At 38.4% G+C, this 3234-nt stretch overlaps 1 protein-coding gene across 1 annotated transcript in view; it reads left to right on the top strand.

The window, feature by feature from the left end:
- The first annotated feature begins 3139 nt into the window (after positions 1-3139).
- The window catches only part of LOC106812319 (E3 ubiquitin-protein ligase Topors-like), a 3291-nt gene continuing 3196 nt past the window's right edge, over positions 3140-3234 (top strand). Inside the window, exon 1 of the mRNA XM_014816159.1 lies at positions 3140-3208. Within this exon, the coding sequence (XP_014671645.1) occupies positions 3140-3208 (69 nt within the window). The remainder of the gene's footprint in view (positions 3209-3234) is intronic.

Here is a 3234-nt window from a genome sequence, read left to right as displayed (position 1 = left end):
CGCGTGACGTCACCGGTATTGTATATACATGCCCCATAGCTGCCATGTGTTTTGCGTACATATCCGGTAACGTCACGCGTTCGCACGCCACTTTGTTTCAAAATGAAATGACAGTAGTGCTTACTTTGTGGAATAAAAGGATAAATACATGGTTTAATATAATATAATATAAAGTTGTGTAAAGTGTTCAAAAAGATAGGTGAGATGTTCATGTAGATAAATAAAACTTGTGTTAAAAAGCACGATCATTTTGCATTTTGCGATCCATTTTTCGTGGGGACAGGTGGTAACAGGTTGCAGTTACGAAATCGAGCTGAAAATGTTCTATAGCCCTGCGGCAGTTTTAAATGAACGCGGGCTATAGTACTAGAGCTACCATACTCATAGACATAGGCCTGATAGTGTCTATGTCCCCCAGGTAGCTCTAGTACTATAGCCCGCGTACCGCAAATTGTGGATACTAACAAAATTGACTTGGAAATAAGTAACAACTCGATACCACAATCGAGAACAGTACAATTTTTAGGTATATATATATAGATCAGCATTTAACGTGGAATGACCATACTAACTATACATAGTACTATTAGTAGACAAGATGAGTACAAGTATTAGCTTCCTCAGACAGATACGGGGTCAACTACACACAAACACAAAGCTACAAATATACTCGTCGCTCTGCCGGTCGCATCTCATATATATATGGATCTAGATGCTTATAAATCTCCCCAAATCAGCTTTAGATAGACTAAACACACTACAGAATTATGCTCTACGCATTATAAGTATAACAGGTTATTCCCACAAAAACACTACATCACAGAGACAGACAGGAGCAGCTACTAGAACTAGAGAGGAACTAAAAGTACCTCCAATCGAATACCTAATTAAATACCACACACTTATATTTATATATATAAATACATCCACCATCTAAACAAACCACTTGGAAATAATCCCCTACCTTACCTGACAAATATTACATTAAATTCAAGGACACTTAAATTAAAACAAATAACAACAAGTAATATGTATGGACACAACTCACTCACTAAGGAGGCAATAAACCAATGGAGTAAACTACCAATAGACACAAAAAGGAAGCCTTCACTTAGCACATTTAAAAAAATGTTAAAAAATACAATTTTAACAACATATAGCAGATAGGAGAACAATGTTGCATTCTGAATGAATATGTGTCTATATTTATATAAATGTGTGTGTCTGTGTGCGTATATGTAATATGTAATGTATGTAATGTGTATATAATGACCAGTGTACGTATGAGTGTCGAAATGGTACCTTAATCACTTTGCTTGTAAAGACTTTACTGAAGTTTTTGTTCTGGTATCTATTTTTTCTTAATGTTGTATGCACTGTTTTGTACTGTATCACTCAGAAAATTTATCATTTTAACTACTCAACACTTGCATTTATCAGTGTGCTTATATTGATTTAAATGTAAGTGTGTGTATGTGTGCGCGCGTATGTGTATGGAATATGTAATGTATGTCATATGTATATAATGGTGTACGTATGAGTGTCAAAAGATGTTAAAGTGTATCTTAATTACTTTACTTGTACAGACTTTGCTGAAGTTTTTTTCTGGTTTCTATTTTTTCTTCATGTTGTATGCACTGTTTTGTACTGTATCACTCAGAAAATATCACTTTAACTGCTCAACACTATTGCATTTATCAGTATGTCCATATTTATATAAATATAAGTGTGTGTATGTGTGCGTATGTTTGTGTAATATGTATATAATGGTGTACGTATGAGTGCCAAAATGATGTTAAAGTGTACCTTAATCACTATACTTGTATAGACTGCTGAAGTTTTTTTGTGTGTATATATTTTTTCTTCATGTTGTATAGCATTGTAATTGTACTGTATCTGTCAGAAATTTTATCATTTTAACTACTCAACACTATTGCTTTTATCAGATTTTTACTCCATGAAAAAAACTGTTGTCAGTACATGTATTTGTATCTGAATTCATGCAATAAAGATTTAATAATAATAATAATAATAATATATATATATGTGTGTGTGTGTGTGTGTAAACGTATATATTTATATATTATTTCAACTTCATTGTTGTAGGTTTGATCGTTAGTGATGGAAGACAGCGAGGGACAGGTAACAGATGCACTCCCCACCCATGGACAGGTAACGGATGCACTTACGAGCCAGGGACAGGTAACAGACGCACCGACCAGCAATTTACAGGAAACGGGTTCAATCACGACTCATGGACAGGTATCTCTTACCAGTAGATGGCACTCACCAGAATCACAGGAGAAGTCTCCTTCAAAGTCATCTGAGAGCGGCAGCAAGGCAGCTGCAGGTGTGTACCCTTAACTACATTATAATCACTGTGCAAATGTTTTCCTCACTTTCACACATTGGCCACAACAGCATGGAAGAAAATTGAGTTAAAGACATCGATAAATTAAGTACAGATGTCGCCTGATTTTTGGTCCTGTTGGTGTTACCTCCACTTCAGCATTACATCTCTATTCTCCCCACCATTAAACTATCCCATACATGACTACTCTTAAGCCCCGGTCACAACGGATCGTACGAAATTTTGTCATGGTGGACCCATAAAATATTTGTCGTGGCCATATCTTGCAACATGCCCAAAATGTATTTCGAGTGGTCACAAGGGCTACGACACATCAAAGATGGTTTGGCGATGGGGACGCGACAGAAAAAAAAAGATATGTCGTGGTTATGTCGTGGGTGTGTCGCAAGTCGGTCGTGAGTTGTCGGGCATTGTCGGGGGGCTGTTTTTCACGTGAACAGGTCGTGGTTCATTCGTGGGATGCACGTGCTACAGTCGTGCGACTGGCGCACAACAGTCGTGGGTCACTCGTGAGTCACTCGTGGGTCACTCGCGCGTTTGTCTCCCGACTATATAACGAGGCCCGGTCTGTTGCCTGCCATTTGCTGCAGAGATTTTCCAGTGGATACATCGAAGTTCTGCCCGAATTTTTGACATTTGTCACTTCATTTAATCAAAGTTAGTATCCAGGATGCCTCTCTAGAAGAAAACCAACAAGAGAAAGGTGGTAAGCCTAGCAGTTGGCCCTTGGTGATGCGAGGGGCGACACTCAGCAACAGGTCGTGAAACATGCCAGACTCCATCCGCATGAACCCCTCGAAGTCACCGGCAGATTCCCGCTCCAACTCTTGCATCAGAGTACTATACTGCCCAAACATCAGGCG

The sequence above is a fragment of the Priapulus caudatus genome, unplaced genomic scaffold (genome assembly GCF_000485595.1).
Source record: "Priapulus caudatus unplaced genomic scaffold, Priapulus_caudatus-5.0.1 Scaffold634, whole genome shotgun sequence".
Classification (NCBI taxonomy): Eukaryota; Metazoa; Priapulida; class Priapulimorpha; order Priapulimorphida; family Priapulidae; genus Priapulus; species Priapulus caudatus.
This window is presented reverse-complemented; position numbering and strand designations above follow the sequence as displayed.